This window comes from Canis lupus, chromosome 13 (assembly GCF_048164855.1).
Source record: "Canis lupus baileyi chromosome 13, mCanLup2.hap1, whole genome shotgun sequence".
NCBI classification, from domain to species: domain Eukaryota; kingdom Metazoa; phylum Chordata; class Mammalia; order Carnivora; family Canidae; genus Canis; species Canis lupus.
Genome location: NC_132850.1, coordinates 35,593,738 through 35,612,089, shown reverse-complemented (window position 1 = coordinate 35,612,089; position 18,352 = coordinate 35,593,738). Strand labels below are relative to the sequence as shown.

The 18,352-nt window shown below is 42.8% G+C and overlaps 1 protein-coding gene across 1 annotated transcript in view; it reads right to left on the bottom strand.

The window, feature by feature from the left end:
* The window catches only part of PLXNC1 (plexin C1), a 137,563-nt gene that overhangs the window by 75,918 nt on the left and 43,293 nt on the right, over positions 1-18,352 (bottom strand). Inside the window, exon 5 of the mRNA XM_072771589.1 lies at positions 6,066-6,177. Within this exon, the coding sequence (XP_072627690.1) occupies positions 6,066-6,177 (112 nt within the window). The remainder of the gene's footprint in view (positions 1-6,065; positions 6,178-18,352) is intronic.

Below are 18,352 nucleotides of genomic sequence, written 5' to 3'. Positions count from 1 at the left end.
GGTTGGAAAATTATTCCACCACAAAAAAGAAAATGCAATGTGATGGGATAGAGGTGTTTGCTAATGTTACGGTGGTAATTATATGGCAATATATCAATGTACCAAACCAACCTGTTGTACATCTTAAACTTACACAATGTTAGATGTGATTATATTTCAGTTGTAAAAAAAGAAAATGAAGATCAGAAAAAAAAGGAAATTCAAGGAATTAATATGCCAGTGGTGGACCACCTTTGCAGCAGGTGTATGAAGATCTGGCAGGAAGATGGGCTAAGCGTCAGGAAGATGGGAGCAGAGGAAGCGGACACCCTGTCACCTGTGATGAAGAGCTATGTCCCAGACAACTCGGGAGGTGTCCATCCTCTGTGATACTTCTGACTCTCACTCAGACTTTCCGTATGGCCAACCTCAAACTCTGCTATCTCTTGTCCTCAGATAAGCTTGCTCTATCTAATCTAGTCCTAGTGTCCATGCCATCTTTCCATTTTAAAAACATTGTTTCTCAGCCATAAAATCTTGCTGGAAAAGGCAAATTCGTATAATCCAGCTTTGACTGAAGTCCAACCATCTCCAGCGGACTTGAACATAACAACAAAGCCCAAACTGTTCCTCTTAGCTCACCTCCAACATATGGCTGAGCTCTCATTCATGTCGCCTTCTTCAACCCAGCATTTCTATCTGCACACCCATCTCAGCACACGATCACATCACGTGTTATCCTGTATTCACACAGGACTTGAATTTATTTCATTACTCTAACACTATAACAAGAGGATCAGAAATCTTTTTTAAATCTTTTACTCGTTTAAAATTTTCCACATTTCCTTCTGGTTCTCATATAGTTTTTATGTAACTGTAATCACTGCATTTATTTGTTCCCTAGTTATCAAGATCTTAGCATGTGCTGATGCTGTGCAAGGTGTTAAATACTTTAGTGAACCAAATAGCTATGGTTCCTGCCCTCAAAAAGCTTAGAGTCTAGCAGAAACATGAGGATGTCCACTTTTCAGAAACTGGAGAGCCATGCAGTATGAAGAGATCTTCAAGAGGGGATATAAGCCTGGATAGGATGGTACAGTGGAGATGGAAAGAACTGACAGATTTAAGAGACCCTTTAGAAGTAAAATGGGGTGGGACTGGAAGTAGGGCATTTGGATATGGAGGATTTCTGGTAAGAAAAATGGATGGATGGAAGAAGATTTGTGTTGAAAAATGCAAGATTCCAATTTTGGATGCGTATAGTTCAAGATACTTGTGTAATAATCAAGAGATATGTCAAGTTAGATATAGGCCTGGAACTCAGAGAAAAAATCTGGGCTAGAGATAAAGGAGACATGAACACAGAGATGAGATATGAAGACACAGAGTAGATAAAATGGTCTATAGACAAAGTAGAAGAGGAAGAGCCCAAACTAGGTCTAAAACAACTCTAGTATTTAGAGTCAAGAAAAGAAGAAGCCAGCAAAGGAGGCTGAGGCATGGCTGGAGAGAAGAAAGAGAGCATGGATAGGGTATGCCGGGGGAGTGGGGAGTTGTTCAATGGGAAAAAGGGTTTCAGGAACACAGACAACAGGCCAAATAAGAGGAGGGCTTACAGCATCTGCTGGGATGACTACAGGGAGTTCACTAGTGACCTCAGCAAGAACAGTTCCAGGGGAACACTGGGGCAGAAGCCACGTTGGAATTGATCTGAAAATAGCCAGTTTTTTTCAAGCGCAGTGGAAGGAGAGGGTAGCCAGGGAGCTGAAGGCATTTTTGTGTGAGTGTGGGTTCCAGGGGCAAGTATGGATAAAAAGCTGACACCTTGGCTTAATAAACCCAACTTGGGAATCCTTCTAGCAGGTTGACAGCTCCTCCAACTAAGCTGGATAGAGAGGGAGAGAAGACACAGAGTCAGAGGAGATAGAAAGTGTGAATGTCAATTAGCTGGTAAGGCCCACGGGGCCAGAGAGCTTGCTGCACAACATCCTAGCAGCTCAGTCTACCTAACCATTTCGCTTATTGCCAAACAGCTGGGTGATTTCCAGGTTTCTCGATCTACAAAGCTACTGCCATGGCATCTGCATGCTTACGGTTTTTCGTCTTTCAAAAGACGTCGTTACTTCTTCAGAATTCGAAGCCTGGAATTAGTGTTTCAAACAGAATGAATACACTCATGGCTTTTGAAACAGAACACCAAATTGCACTCCAAAAAGGTTGCGCTAATTGGCATTGCCAATGCCAGGTGTTAGCATACCTTATCATTTTAATTTATATTTATTAGATAACTAGTGAAGCTGAACGTATTCCCCTAACTATGTCTAACTCTCTGAACCTCCTCTTGTGAGAAGATACGCCTTTGCCCACTCTTTGGTGTCCTGGTATTTTTCTGTTTAGTTTCTCCTGGTTTTAATATGTTCCAATTAATATCTTGCCTGTTCCAAATGTTTTCCTGAATTGTGCTATAGTTATCTCCTTTGTTGTATATTTTTAAATGTCAAGTACACAAGTAATTTTCCTTTGTTGTTGCATACTACATTGCTTTAAAGCTAAGAAAATTATACTTCCAATTGTCTAGTACTCATTTCTATTTCCTGTTAAGTGTTAGCTTTCTATATGAATTTCTTAATTTAAATTTTTATATTTAATGTACAATGTGAATTAAGTTAGGTTTCCATATTTTAAGTCTGTTATCTCAGCACCTTTTATGAAATAATTCTCATGTTTCCTCTTTATGATATCTAATCTTTACAATTTTTACATTTATTTCTGAGCTTTGAAGCTTATTCCCAGGATCTGTATTCCTACTTTTAAACAGAATCATGGATTGAGTTATTGTTGCCATCTACAAGTTTATAATCATATGGAATGGTCTAGCTTAAACACATTTCTGTTATTTGAAAATACATTTTGAATATTCTTGACCAGTTCATATTATTCCAGCTGATTTTTATAGTACTTGTAAGAAAAAAGTCTAACCAAATCTTCACTGGGATGACATGTAATCTAGAAAATAGGTTAAGGAAGAAATAACATTTTTATGATATTTTCCTACCCAGAAACATATACTATGTGTCTGGATATATTCATGATGTTTTTCGTAGCTTCCAAGAAGTACTTTGCATGTTTTTGTTTTTATTTTTATTTATGTTTGTTTTTAATTGATAAAGTTTCCCTATCATAAGCCTCAACTATCTAATTACTATTAGAAGGAATTGCTTAAACTATTGCATAGTCCAAATTACTATTTTTGGTAGCTGTCTTCAACATTTACCTCCTAGTAAAAGTGATTTTAAAATATAAGGTATACACCCCACCCTTTAAGTTTATGCCTGAATATTTTGGTTGTTTTTAATGAATGTGATCTTTGATTAATTGACCTTAACTCCTAAAATTATTGATATTTGAATGTTCAATGAACATTTAGCCCTTATATTTTACTTTTAATTTGAATAATTTAAAAACCTAATATATTTAGGTTTTGAAGATCACAACCACTTAAGATGAGCAAATAGTGATATTTTTTACCTATTATGTTCCCATAGTCATTTCTATAACTTGTCTCTTGTAATACTGCACTAGACCCAACTTTAAAAATGATACTGGTTGTATCAGGGATGGTGAAATATGTTGTTTTCCATTCTGATTTGTAAAAGAACGTTTCTAGAGTCCCTGCTTTAAGAGTCCTGTTGTTTGCAAGAAACACTTCTATTTCTAGGTCTTTTCTGTTTTTATTAGTATAAGTTGTTTTTCCTGATTGTTACAATCTCTTTGTAGGTATATAAACAACATTACATAATGCAAAAATGGGATGGCACACATCCTTTTGTGTGAATGTGAGAATTTCATTTTTCTTGTTTTTTTTTTTCCTACTTGCCTTGGCCTTCCCTCTCACCACATCATCAGTCACACCATCAGAAGAGCTCATGTTTATGACCTAGTAAGAATTCTTTCATAATTTTCTCCATGCGCAAATAGTTATATAGAGACATAAACATATACAGATCATGCTATATCAATAGCATATCATATATGCTATATATATCAATAGCATATATTGAGTTTTTGATCAATACAAGATCATGCTACACATACTTTTCTGCATCTTGCTGTTTTTGCTCAACAAAACCTCACGAAATCCCTCCAAGCCAACTGGGATTGCTCCAATTATCTCTTGTTAATGCCGATTCTGTAATGAGGATGAGGATATACAATCTTCTAATTGTTTTGTGTAAAGAGATGATGCTTCTTGGAAGCAGAGGCTCTGCATTATATCAGGGTCTTTCTGTACTCTGAAAGTTACTAGAATGTTACTAAGCGTATGGTGGGCAGGTAGCTAACACTCTTTGACTATCATCTCTGTAGATCAGGATCAGGTGTTATTTAAATCAACAAAGATCTGGAACTTTCAGGTAAGTCACAGATGACCATAAGGGTAGGAAATATTTTGAAACAGTATAACTAAAAGATGGTATCACATGTCTTATCAATATTATTAAAATAATCGGTCCAAAGTTGGTTTTAAAGATGAACTTCATTCAGATTAGTAAATTCTTATCTCCTTTACCTTTACAGTGATGGTAGCTGGAGACAGTAAGGTGATGGTTATGTGGGAAGGCTGTACAGGGATTGGGGTAAACCACAGTGGGACTCAGGGTGGAGAAGAAAGCACTAGTGGTTGTTTGGGTGGTAAATATTTTTTTTTGCAATGCTCCAAACTAGATAGAAATCGTGATTAGTTTATACCAGTGAATCCAAAGATAGGTAAGCATATTACATAAGCAGCATCTTTTATATAACGAACAAGCTACTTTCCCTTACTACATTTAGCTGAAGTGTCACCCTTAAAATTTTCAAAATGATAAAAAAAATTTCCTGGGTAATCTTAACCATTTATCAGAGTCCTGGGTTTTCAAACATACTGGTATTTTTTTTTTTTTATCATTCTCTATTAACATCAAAGTTAGCTATTTTTCAGACTGATAAGAGAAAAATTTGACCACACCTATGCTGAGATACCTCAGCATCTTTTTCACAGTTTTTTCACTCTGACTCAGGGTTGGTGGAGGTTTGGATGAAGGTTTTGAAAGTTCTTTTCTCAACCCCGCACCCCAACCTGCTGGAAAACAATAGAAAGTGACAATAGCCAAATAACTTTAAATCCGTAAGTTCTGATCACTTATGACTTGAAAGCTTTATTCTTTTATTATTTATCACTCATTAAATGCTCTGGCTCTCCTTTATTAAATGTTAAATCATCTTAAGTGGTATGGTTCTTGCTATTTGAAATGGCAAAGTGTACGGGAAAAGAGAAAGTGGCCCATTTCCTTGTTAATGTGGCATTCAAATAAAACAGAGTGGGCTCAGCAGACAGGTCAACTGGCTGCTGATGGGGATTCTGTACAATTATTCATAATATAAGAACTATAATTAGGGAGACAATGTCTCCTTACAGCACCACTGAGATTACAAAGCAGGAATTCCGTATTCCCACAGGGTATGGATGGTGTGTGAACCAGAAGATGCTTGAATATGCTGCCCATTGCATCCTTTCTCTTATCCAATGACAGGGCGAAGAGCTGCCAATGGCAGTATGCCCATAACAAAAGCCCACTGACTTTCCAAGGGACCCAATTCGTAATACTCACTGCCCATAGTGGTTTCTTGCCCTACCATTACTGCTTAAAGACATGTATATAAGATAGCTATCAGGAGAAGCCTAAACAAATTAGAGAAAGGACCATAAAACAAAATTCTATACTTAAGTTGCATTTAAGGACTCTTGTTGACCATGAATCTGAACTTTTTTTTATCAATACATTTTTCTACTACACATGAATAGTCCATTTTTTCTTTAAATTCAATGGACGAGAATCCTCCTCAGCTCTACAAGATGACAAACTCCATGACATATGTCTTCTTGCAGAGTGTATGGCATTTGTCAGGCTCTCAATATTAGTAACTAAATAAATGGACTCTCCTAACTAAGCTTATTTAATGCTAGTAGATATTTTACACACAGAAGGAAGTTGGCATCAGTGGTGCAAAATGAGACAATAGAGACGATTTAAAATCTTTCCTCTTACCTTATCTTTGCTGCTTCGAAATAGGTTAATTTGAGGGCACTTTTTAGCTCCAGATGAAATATCCAGCCAGTTTTCATACTCTGGATTTACACAGTCTTCTTTAAAAGTACACCTATCAAAAAAAGGAAAAGGCAACAAAACAGCAACCCCACACATGCATTAGTTAAAACTTTCTCATACTTGGCTTCAGTACAGAATGCCAGGCTTTGTACAGAGGATTATTGATTTTGAACGAGAATAGGAACATGATGCTAAAACCATGAAAAGCAACAGGACAACAGCCAAGCATTTTTTCCATCATGTCCACGAGCAGAGAACAAATGTAGACAACACGCTGAACTTTGGCTCCTGCGGCATCTCTCAGGATGACATCGCCAAACACACCCAAAGCTCATCCTCTCTGGATTCTAAAATTAAAGTGCTCCCTTCTAGAAAACCCTGGTGCACAGAACAGCCCAAGAAAGGGTTTACATATAGTATAAATTTTAGGTTTGTGATTCATTCCCAGAATATCAACCCACAGAGAAAATCTTTTTTTTATTAGAAAAATAATGAAGCCATCTTGTGCTTGTAGTATGATAATTAAATATAAATATTTCAAGGGCAGAGTCCTCCCAAGAATGTGATAAGCCATTCCATAACCATCTGCTATAGAACATTTATTTAGACAGACACCCAATTATATCAAAAGATATGGGTGCAACACTTTCCAGGGCTATTTTCCCAAGTCTGTCAGCTCAGAGGATGGCCCAGAGAAATCTTAATCTGTGGCCAGGGCCAATGCTTCTAATAAACATGACCAGGAGCTGAAGGGTGAGAGGCCTCCTCTGCAGGATGTCTTGGCCACTGCAGGTCATGCTCAGTTGGGAACTCCTGCCTCACCAGAAGGGCCAGCAACCCCACAGAAAGGACGAACAGCCAGGGTTGTGTTATTCTCAAAGGGGTTGAACTCCATGAATGTTCCATTGGATAATATCAAGAAAAGACCAAAACATCTCTGTTATGTCTATGCCTCGTCAGGGCCTGAGGTTAAAATGGAGGGGTAGAGGAGAACCAGTGACAGTACGTTTTCAAAGAAATGGAAAATTTGTGAATCACGAGATCGAAAAGCAACCAAGTGATAAAAGCTTTCATCTGTGGGGAGTCCCTGTAAGGGTCGGAGTGGAGTGGGATGTGGTCTCCCGAAAGGGTATGCTGACTTCACAAGCATTTTTACTTCCTCTTCTTCCTCTTCTCTCCTTTTTTTTTTTTTCATTTGTAAGAATTTAGGCCTCATGGCTTCATCTTTGAGCTCTGTGCTAATTTGAATATGACAAAAATAGAACAGGAAGCCGGTGAGTTTCATTAAACATCATCCCCGGGCACAGTACTCTGAGCAAGTGTTGGGGAGCCCTGCTTGCAGGGATCACATCTGTGTCCAAACTCCCCTACATCTGTGTTGGTTCCTTCTCCAACGTCCTGACCGTGGGGATTTTCATCAGCAGTTCTCCAAAGCCATAAATTTATCTGACCCTTGATGGCTAGCTCGTCCGTCACGGACATTAAGTTCAAATTAAACCATCGGTCGGTATGAGGGAGAGGGTGCCACCCAGGGACGAGTGAGGCTGGACTGAAAAACAGAATGACGGAGCTGGTTCCTTCTTCTGGGTTTGAAAGAGGTTATGACTGTCAAAACTACCTGCCTCTCTTGGGCACTCTGGTTTGTGTAAGGCACTTCCTCCGTCTATTAGAAAAACAAAACAAAAAGCCAGTTTTAGAGAGACTGGAGTACAAATATTGTCGTAGGCTCTTAATGCTGCCTGGAAGTCAAGGCCTAAGGGCTGCCAAAAAAACAAGTGTAAAATATTTCATACAAATAGTGCTGCAATTTGCCAATTTGTAGGCAGAACACAGTAGTGCCACTGAGTTATCACTCCCTTTGCTGAACTCCTGTAGCATTTCTTGCCGGAACCGCACATTTTGGTATTTAATCATAGGCTGTGTTGAATTACAACTTAACTGTTTCGTATGTCGGTGTCATTTCTCCCCCAAGTGAGCTCTAAGCTCCTCAAAGGAAGGGAGGATGTCTTTAAGATTTCTTCAGCAAATCTCTCAGTGTCTGGCAGCATGATATGCAAATACCGGGGTTTCAATAAATATTTTTTGAATGGATGGATGAAATATGAAATCGCTGTAGGTCCCTTCTGTTGGTGATTTTTCTTTCTAAAGTTTTCTTATAACGTATGTCTGACTCTTAGTTATGATAAAGAGACTATTGTTACTGTAAGCTCAAAGTTCAAATCCGGGGCCAGAGAGGAAACAGACTAGAAGTTTTCAATTTATCTTTTGAGAAGAAAAAGAAAAGAAAAGAAAAGAAAAAAATATATACTGAACCTTTTACTTCCTATTTTGTACAAGGTAGCAACAAAATCTAGCCATGTTAAGCAATTAAACATATATTTCTTGTTTCTAAAACACCTCTGAAATTTCTAAACTCCCATTTCTTGCTTCTCGCCAGTAAAAATAATAAAATTTAAAAAATAAAACAGCAAACCGTGACACCAAGAATGTACAACCAGATGGTCAACCAACAACAGTATCTTATTACTTTTGCAATATTGCAAATTATAAAATCTTCATGACAGCATGTTACCCACACATTCAAATTTCTTAAGGAGGGAGAGCAGATCTTAGAGCCCCCCCTCCCCATTTTAGTAAAACAAAAGCAGTTATTTTGAAACCATCCCTTTCGAAAGCTATCATTCCTACTCCTATGTATCACAAAAGCAACGGTCAGGTGGCACAGACACTTAAGCCCTTTGCCCAAATGAAATTAAAATGTCATGGTTGGACACGACTCTTGGTGAGGCTGATCCTCAGTGAGGTGCTCTCAGGTAGGCTGATCTCTTAAGTGGCTTCATTTCAATTTCTTTAGGCCCCAGATGAGACGAAAATTGGATTCAGATTAGAATGAGCACATTCTGGAGAGAACAGCAAGCAATGGATTTGCTTCCCTTCCTCTGTGTTACTGCTCCTGCCCCATCCTCTACTGAGGGTCTACCCAAAAGTCCTAAGACTCCTGATCACTATTTTCTTTTTCCAGTCCTATTTCCAGGGAGAGCTCATGCCTACACCCTATGGCCAACATGGAGACACTAGCCTATTCGCAAATCAGGAAACAGAACCAGCTCAATGCAAAGAAAAGATTACCTAAAGAAAAAAAAAAAAAACCCAGATCAGAAATTAAAAACAACAACAACAACACCACTTTATGCAAAAATAGTTTAATGAAGAAAGCTAGTTAGGAAGGCTCATTCTTATTAGTTTGCTATGAAATGTGCTATAGGGCTTCATCTACTCAAAATAATAACAGAGTTCGATACTGCCCACTCAACTATATAAGTACATGGTCCCCCCCTACCTCCGACTCATGAAGAAGTATGTTCAAAACCTATCCAGACCTCCACTCTTGAACAGAAGGTTCCAGACACTTGTCTTTAAGTTTGCTGTTTGGAATTCAGAACATAGTCTCCTAGAATGGGTTTGCTTCCCGGGTTCATGGAAATCTGTCTAAACACCCAAATACCCCAGCAGGAGGTAGCAAGGAGAGAGCGCTGCCCCACATCAGGCATTGGTCTGAGTGCTTACAGGTGGCCCTCCTGCACTAGTCCTCACAACCACCTCGTTCTATAGGCATGAGACAGAGGCTCAGAGAAGTGCAATAACATGCCAACGTCATGCAGCCACAAGTGATAGAAGTGTGCCTGCAGAGCCACCCATTTGGCCACCCTGCTGCATGGCCTCCTATGAACCCTAACTACCCACTTAATAAGGTGTGAAAGGGCAAAGACATTCAGAGTTCCTCCTGGCTTCCTGGGGCCTCAACAGTGGCTGGGGAGGAGGGTGAGGCTGGGCCAGGTTAGGCATCCCAGGGACAGAGATTAAAGAAAGCCAGGCAGAGTCTCTAGGTTGAAGGATAGCAAAGACTTGAGGGTGAGGGGGGCGTCTGAGAGGCCTCTGATTTTCATCGATCACTAGCCTTGAGTACAAAACATGCATCTACAGGTTAAAATCCCAAGAGGCCCCCAATTTACAAATCTATTGCACACACACCTACAATCTGCTTGCTACCTATCTGTTTGTAATTTAGAATACACTTTTCTTCCCCTAGAAATAATGTTATAAACTGTGATTAGGTCTCCAGGTTAGCCCACAAAGCCTATTTATCCATAATGTAACTTCAATGCTACATATTTGCAATAAAGAGTAGCAAGGAAACAATGAGATTGCAGCCATTTGCATTATATAGCAGTTTTTCTTCTACTTTACTTATTTGTGTTTCTGCTCAGCTGGTAGTCTGGGAACAGTGCCCAGCTGGATCCACTCTTAAATTTATTACTATACTATTGTATTTATACAGTATTTCTGGTTTTTTAATGGGTAGGATTTAAATTATTAATTGTTTTCATGCCAACATAAAGAAGAGAGAGACCCACTTCTGAAAAGTAGTTGAAGTTCCCAGGCAGGTAAAATGCCCATGTGCTGGGGGACCTTGGAATCTGACTCTATTAGGCCTCAATCTCTCTCTCTCTTTTTCTTGTTCAGTGAGAGTTTATTTGTCCATCTCAGTACCCAGGTAAATTCACATTCACAACTACAGGTAAAAACATGTAAAATAATACAAACTGAAGGCTACTTTTTATTTACTGAATTAAGTAGTGTAATAAATGCTATAGTAAGCCAAAAGCTTCAATCCCACAATTCAGTTTCAGTGAAGTTACAGTAGTAACTTTGTAAGCATGAGTCTTAAAATTTAAGTGACAGATATTAAAGCACTGAAAAACTAGTATGAAAGTGAATTTTGGGGCAGCCCGGGTGGCTCAGAGGTTTAGCGCTGCCTTCAGGCCAGGGCATGATCCTGGAGACCCAGGATGGAGTCCTGCATCGGGCTCCCTGCATGGAGCCTGCTTCTCCCTCTGCCTATGTGTCTGCCTCTCTCTCTTTCTGTGTGTCTCTCATGAATAAATAAATAAAATCTTAAAAAAAAAAAAAAAAAAAAGGAAAGTGAATTTTGGCACATAAGTGAGCTCTTCTGTCATTAGCATTTTGACAACCTGGGAAAAAGGAAGCCATTTCTCACCTACTTTTCGAGGTACACTATCCAATGAGGTGGGCAACATGCTGGAATATTGAACAGTTTGCAATCTTTGAGTTAGCTTTTCCCTTTTGGGAAGCCCAGAGAGCAACCCAGAGCTTCTCACTGTGCAAAAATTGTCCAAAATCCTAACAGAATTTAGGATCCCTCCTAAATTCTTGTGACCTTTTCTTGTGACCAGCAGGGCCCAGTGTCCCGGCCTCGGGTCCGAGCCCCCAGGGCTCAGATGGGGCCAACTGGACCCCTTGCCAGCAGCTCCACCCTAGGGTGATCTCTTTTCCAAAGGAAACTACTACACCTGCTATCTCTGCTGGGTCCCTGGCATCCATTCCAAGGTCACAATCTACAACACGGTGTCATGGCCCTTCCTCTGGAGACAGCCTCTGACCGACCCTGCCCTGCCACTTGGAGCGCCCAGAGGAATCAAGTAGACATTAAACCTCACACTCAGAACCCACATGCGCCTGGAAGGTTCCAGAAAGGGCCAGTGCAGGGGAGGAGGTGGCATCCTCCCTGCCACCGACCTCAAAAAGCCCACTTACTCAACCTTGAAATAGAAACTCTGAACTCAGAAACGTAACTTCTACTTCCTGCCACTCGAAATTCATCAGCATCCCCTAATCTAATTGTTCACCAAGAGCAGACAGTCCCCGAAGGAAACCGATAACTAAATACCAGGTAATTGGCTTGAATGTGGGGTTGGTGTAACCTCTTCCAAAGATTCTAGACTGATACAGTATCAGAAAACTTTTAGCAAGGGAACAACCCAGCCTCTCTTTCAGGGAACAAGAGGCTGTGTCCACACTGGGGGAAGGTTTCACTACAAGAGCACCCCAAGGTCTTCTGCTGAGTGATTTCAGATGTCTGTGTTTGTAGGAAAGGCAAAGAGGACCTTCTCCTGATGATCCCCAGTCCAGGAGATGAAGAAACCAAACTGGACCGAACAGAAGACAGGAGGCCATCAGTGGCCAACTACACCCTGAATTCAAGGCCTTCGGAGTCAGGAAAGGGCAATGCCAAAATACCAGATCCAAATAATGTGCTGGGGAAGAGAAAAACCTGGAGCTGAAAGGCAATCTACATGATAAAATTGTGCTAATAACAGAGACCATTTAGAAGACTTAAAAAAAAAATGAAACCATCTAATACACCAGGCCACATTCTTTCACATGATTTGATTCATTTATTCTTCATAACAAAGCTATGCAGTAACAATGATCATTGTCCCTGCTTTACAGATGGGGGAAACTGAGTGCAGAAGGCACCATATAACTCTCCCAAGGTCACAGAGTTAGCAGGTGGAGGGCTACTCCTGCAGTCTCACTTATGTGCCTCTGTGACCTCACAAGAAAGCTGACGCTCACTGAGCCCTTCCCACAGGCCAGGTGCTGCTCCCAGGGCTTTGCAGAAATTAACTCATTGATCCTCACAACCACCTCAGGAAGCAGGTATTATTATTACTATTACTACTACTACTATTATTATTATTATTAATCAGGTCCATCACACGGATGAGGAAACTGGAGGCGCAGTGGTCAGGTGGCACAGTGTGAACCTCAGCAGTCTGGCACTGGCGTCCATGCTTTTGTGCCTGGTGCCAAATTCCTCAAAGCTTCCAAAGGCTTCCCAGGATAGCACATGGACCATATAGTAAAAGATAGGTTTTAGTCACTTCCCAGAAAACAACGGTGTTCTTTGGGTTGTTTGAAGTGTTAAGTTTAAGGTAGGGTTCTATTGCTAAGAGGTCTGGGAGACGCTGGCCAAATAAAATTAAATGAATTTCTCTGTTGCAGGATTTCTCAGAGCCTTGACTATGCCGGCATGCTTTGTAACTTTTCAAGACAGGAATGAATGATGCAATATCTTCCAACATTTTTTTTTAGAAGTTCTTTTCATGCATGCTGGGAAATACGGCCTGATCTTGGTCAATGAGTAATAATTCAAAGAGTGGATCAAATGACAAAACTTCAGGCCTTTCTTGGTTTTTTTCCTCAGCTCTCATATTCAGTTGATCAGGACCTATTAACTCTAAGCATCCCTCTATGCTATATCCTGCATTCCACCCTCGTCCATCACTTCTCACCTGGGCTCCTGCCACCTCCAGGGCCTTCAATCAGCCTCCAGATAGACATCTAGGTTATTCTCAGGTGCAGAGCCGATCATAGCACTTCCTACTTAAAAGCCTTCAATGGCACCCGTGCCTGTATCAAACTCCTCTGCCTAGCTGTCTTTTACACCCAGGAACCTAGAGCACACATTTCCATGTTCATGTCTCTATCCTGGCACTATGATCTAGCTCCTGCCTTCTTCTCCAAACTCATCCCTAGGCAACTGTGGCTTGACGAGTCTATTTGACTGATGCATCCAACGCAAACATGCCTGGCTCTTCCTAGCCTATGCTGCTCCCACAGCCCAGAGCGCTCCTGGGTCTGCAGTCTACTTAGTGAAAGTGAGTTCCTTGTTCAAGGCTAGGTCAATGTCTCTTCCTCCATGACATCTGCCCAACCTCCAGGCAAAGCAGCAGCTCCCTCCTTTGTGTCCCTGTGGCACCTTACACACATTCCAGGTATATACAGCACATAGCATCAGTTGCTGATTGCCTGTCCCTCCCACTAGACTGCAGGTCCTCGGAGGGAAAGACTCACCTCATTCACCTTGGTACCCCGAGAACCTAGTGCCATATTTGGCATTCATGCCACAAATATTTACTGAGTGCCCACCAGACACCAAACACCACAGTAGGCACCGTGGACTCATCGGTGTATAAGCCAATTAAAGTCCCCCTGTTAGTAAGCTTACACTCCAGTGACACACAGACAAAAACCAAATAAACCAACAATAATTTTAAATAATTTCAAATTAAAGTCGGTCTTCCGCAGAAACTAAAAAGGTAGCACAGAGGAGCTACTTTAGATTGGTCGGGAAAGATGGCACTTCAGCTCAGAAATCTAGGATGAAAGCCACCGAGCCACATCAAGGATAATGGGAGAAGGAGCAGCATGTGCCAGGACCCCAAGTTCACTTAAAGCTTGGAACTCCATTCTCTGCAAGGAAATGATGAAAGACCAGCCCGGCTCAGAAACGAAGAGGAGAGTGGTTGTGGCAACGACAAGCTGGCGACACTGGGCGAGTCATGCACCCTCCCTGCATCTCAGGCTGTCCATCTGCAGAAATGTGGATGTTAATAGTTTCTGCCTCGTGGAGTGGTTCGCAAAACGTACATCTATTTAAGTAAGGCTTAGGGTAATGCCTCCGTAAATACTAGTCATTGTCGTTACACCTGTTATGTGGGCAAGTGAAACAGACTTTAGGCAAAAATTTGGATGATGTAAGCCATCACACGCAGAATGGTAGTGCCGAGACAGGGATCCAGGTAGTAAAGCTCATCAGATGGCCCATGGGCGCTGCTCACACTCGCCAGGTCAGCAGTCAGTGTACCCTTCCTCCCTGAGGAGGCAGGCACAGTTCAAGGCTTCTTGAAGGATTCTTAATCACGATGCACCTTCCTCCCAAGACTAAAGGGCTCTTTGGGGTCTCCCTACACCTTGAGCACCAGCTAGGGGCACCTTCCACAGTGTATGGGTAGGATTTGCTTGGTGTTTGCTTCCCGCCCCAACCTGTGAGCTTCTCCAGGGCAGAGCCTCATTCAGCTCTTTCCCCCAATGGCCTAGTTCAGGGCCTGACCTACGGCCCGAATGCAACAAGCGTTAGCTGAATTGGATTAAGAATTCCATCTTAAAGTGACTAAAATTCTTGACTATGTCTCCATGATACCAGCCTAAGTTGTTTCATTGATTTTTGTTCAGTGGGCTGGCCTGTTAACTGGCATGGTGGGAAACCAGCCTTTGTCTCGAAACTTTGAGCTATTTAGCACACATAAAACACATCTGCGGACTGAAACACTCACACAAAAGGGATTTGTAGCCTTCACCCCGTGTGGTTCTTTTGTGGGTGACGAGCATACAAAAGCTGGTGTCTCTACTTCCAAATGCAAACCACGAGATGAAGAATTTAAGGGAGGTGTTCTTAAAATATGTAACATGGGAATAAACGTGGGAAAACGATGCCCCTTGAGTCCAGAAGATCTGGGCTCAGGGCTGCTCTTCTACACATTTCCTGCACAGTTAGGGGGCACGGCACATTCCCTCCCCTCTCTGGGCCTCATGTTCCCCATCAGGAAAGCAGGTGGCCCATCTTCTCGAGAGCAATACTGAGCGCCACACTTGGCATATCACAAGTGGCCCTCCTCTCTCTATAGCAGAACATAAGCTCCTAAGCTTTACAAAACATTACACAAGCAAAAACATGAAAGGCTGCCTGGAAGGCTTCCAGTGAAGATGGGAACCTTGCATTCGAAGGTGGAGAAGGTGCTGGGAACAGGACATATGCTAGGTCACAAAGACAAGGGAAAACATTTGAGGAATGTTTAAAAGCCAATCAATACCTACTTGTGAAAGTGTCTGCTGCTTGAGATGATAAGGTCATTTAAAAAAAAAATCTATTCCATTAAAACATGTATTTACTAAGAGGGGCGTTCCTAATGGTACTTGTTCCAAGTCAGAGAACATCAATTAAAGAGATGGTACAGATAAGCAGTCTGGATGCTGAGCTCTGAGAACCTCAGCTGCCCCCTCTTTCAGACAAAACGGGCTTCTGAGTAAGACGAGCGTTCTCCCCATGTTGACCTCTGTCAACCTTCGGGGTGCCAGGAGATGTGCCCCCCAGTGATGTCATCTCCTCTCTACTTTCTGCTTTGAACTAAGTAGGAGGTGTTTACAGCTTATGGCAGTGGATAAGGATGAAGAAGAATCCAGAGAGCTGGGTTCACCTGAGAGCCCCCTCCATTGCTCGAAGGCCCCCGAATCACTTTAGGATTCTCAGTAACCCACATGCAGGGGTTGGGCCTCTGCCAGGGTAATTCAGTAATGCCCCGAGGTCCCAAGAACATATCCCTCTTTGCTCCCCACTGCTTCCACCCCACAGACAGTTGTCCTACTTGCTTCTACACAATTAGTCGGCACAATGGGGTCCTCACACAAGAAGGAGGGGCCGCCCCCAAATCCCATTATTACCATTATCGTTGTCATTAGAGCCGCGCTAGACCATAAAGGAGTGTCACTGTACAGGCTGCCAGCACCAGGACACATCCCGGATTGGAAGGAAAGGAGGCCTCAATACAGAATTGGAATCATCTTCTGTGTCAAACTGTCTTCCTGGCCACTCAGCTCGGTGTGGGCATCACCTGGGGGGTGCGATTGGGGGGGTGGAGGGGAAGCATCTCTAAAGCCAAACGTGCTCAGGTCTTGACTGAGACATACCCTCACTGTGAGGCCTTCGGAGACTGTCCGGCTCAAACTGCAACCCCTTGGGCCTCCAGCCAGCACTCCCTAACCCCCGTCCTCAGCTGTATTTTTCTTCAGAATGTTGATCGCCATCTGACATGTTATTTCCTTTTTTATGTTTACACTGTCCCTCTTGCCTCACGGAGTGAGTCAAACGATGTTCGCTCAACATTCATGTCCACCCAGAACCTCAGAAGGTGGTGACCTTATCTGGAAATGGGGTCTGTGCAGATGTAATGAAAGGATCTCAAGAGAAGATCCTCCTGGATTTAAGGTATCCAATGCCTGCAGCCTCGAAAAGAGAAAGGAGAGGGAGATTTGAATGCACCAAGAGGAAAGGCCCATGTAGTGAGAGGGGCAGGGCTTGCAGCTCTGCTGCCAGAAGCCATGAGTCACCAGGAGCCCCCAAAAGCTGGAATAGGGGAGGGAGCACTCTCTCCGAGGGCCTTCAGAGGGAACAAGGCTCTGCCGACACCTTGATTTTGGATTTCTAGCCTCCAGAACTGTGAGGGAACAAATCTGTGTTAGTGTAAGCCACTGACTTAGTGTTCATCTGCTAGGGCAGCATCAGGAATCTAACACCGCATCGGAAGGACCTCCACGGGGGCAAGGATTTCAGGCTGTGCTGCTCACCGCTGCATAATCCCAGGGCTTAGGGCAGTGCCTGCCACACACTAGGTTCTCAAGAGATACCAATTAAATGAAGGCATGGATGCTTCAATTTCCAAGGTGGAAGGCTTTCTACAAGTCGGGTTGACTCTGAATCCCATCAGTCCTCCATGCAGGGTCCATTTAGACCAGGCTCTTCCCTCTAGGGAACAATGTCTCTTCCTTGTTTCTCTTCCCTTTCCCTACAGTGGGAGGTGAACGCACTGGTTTGGGAGTTCGAGCTAGGTTCCACCTCTTGTACAACCTGCTGTCGGCGGAATCACGGGCCCCACAGATACCCAGGTCTCAGTCCCTGGGACCTGCACATGTATCTCCTGGAACAGCTAAAAGGACTTTGCAGAGGTGTGATTCAGGCTCTCAGGATGGAGAGATCGTCCTGGATTATCTGGATGGACCCAAAATAATCACAGGGGGATCAAGAGGAGGTGGGAGGGTCAAGTCAGAGAAGGGGATGTGACGATGCAAACAAAATTCAGAGCCAGAGAGATGTGAAGACACTACGTTGCTGACTTTGAAGAGGCAACAAGTGGCCATGAGCCAGGGCGGGTAGGCTGCCTCCAGAAGCCAGAAAAGACCAGGAAATGGGTTCTCCCTCCAAAAGAAACACCGTCCCTTAGACATCTCGAAGGTAACCTAGCAAAACCCACCACAGACTGCTGATCTCCAGAACTGTAAGATAATAAGCGTATGCTGTTTTAATCACTACGGTTGTGGTAATTTGTGGAAAACAAATATATACCCTAAGGCTGTTTTCTCATCCCCAAAGTGGGTGCTGTCCTAGTACTTCCTTCCCAGGGTAGCAGGAGGACTACAGGAAAAGGGCCTGGAATGCAGGACACAGCGTCCTGTGTGGGCACATCCCCCTCCACCCATGCAGACTGTCTTCTGACTGGCCTGGGGCCCGGGCAGGCTTCCTGTAAGAGGCACCTGCAACTGTGTCCTGAAGGGTCACTGGGCACAGCCCAGCAGGCTCCTACTAGAAAGCCCTCAGGGGGGATTCTCTGCTGATACTGCCCACCTCTCAGGAGGGCAGACCAGGCCGCAGGAAGGCCGACCTCATGGATCACCATATACCAAGGGTTGCGTTGGCCAAGTTTTGGGGTGATAACAGTCTATGGCCCTTTGAGTTAAAAAATGGCCAG